Source organism: Colobus angolensis, unplaced genomic scaffold (assembly GCF_000951035.1).
Source record: "Colobus angolensis palliatus isolate OR3802 unplaced genomic scaffold, Cang.pa_1.0 Scaffold484, whole genome shotgun sequence".
Taxonomy (NCBI): domain Eukaryota; kingdom Metazoa; phylum Chordata; class Mammalia; order Primates; family Cercopithecidae; genus Colobus; species Colobus angolensis.
Genome location: NW_012118310.1, coordinates 1 through 609, shown reverse-complemented (window position 1 = coordinate 609; position 609 = coordinate 1). Strand labels below are relative to the sequence as shown.

Sequence of the window (609 nt, the reverse complement as noted above, 5' to 3'; positions counted from 1 at the left end):
GGAGGCTGAGGCAGGAGGATAGCTTGAACCTGGGAGGCGGAGGTTGGGGTGAACGGTGATCACGCCGTTGCACTCCAGCCTGGGCAACAAGAGTGAAACTCCGTCTCAAATAAACAAATAATAATAAAAAAAATAGAAAACTTTTTATTTTTGAGTACAGTTATAGAGAGCAGTTCATGTGGCATGTCAGCTGGGCCCTGTTAGAGTTACAAAGCAACTTAAAGGAATTCCAAACACTCTAGAAGAACAGGGAAGCCTTCAGCAGTCACCTGAACATAAATTCAAATGTGCTCTTCCCACATCCCAGGCACCCGGTGGGGCCTCGGCGGCACCTGCGTCAACGTGGGCTGCATCCCCAAGAAGCTGATGCACCAGGCAGCACTGCTGGGAGGCCTGATCCGAGATGCCCCCCACTACGGCTGGGAGGTGGCCCAGCCCGTGCGGCATGACTGGTAAGTACCTGGCGCCGTGGCATTCCGGTGCTTTTCTGCTACTCTTGGGTGGAAGAGGAAGAGTGTCCCGTCCTGCAGGACAGTCGAACGGACCCTGGAAGGGGGAGTGGGAATGGAGGAGACAAGAAAACACGAGAAATGGAGACAACACAAATAG

The 609-nt window shown here is 53.0% G+C and overlaps 1 protein-coding gene across 1 annotated transcript in view; it reads left to right on the top strand.

Moving 5' to 3' along the window:
* The window catches only part of LOC105524062 (thioredoxin reductase 2, mitochondrial-like), a 28,427-nt gene extending 27,962 nt beyond the window's left edge, over positions 1 to 465 (top strand). Inside the window, exon 3 of the mRNA XM_011959181.1 lies at positions 308 to 465. Within this exon, the coding sequence (XP_011814571.1) occupies positions 308 to 456 (149 nt within the window). The 3' untranslated portion in view covers positions 457 to 465. The remainder of the gene's footprint in view (positions 1 to 307) is intronic.
* The last annotated feature ends 144 nt before the right edge of the window (positions 466 to 609 follow it).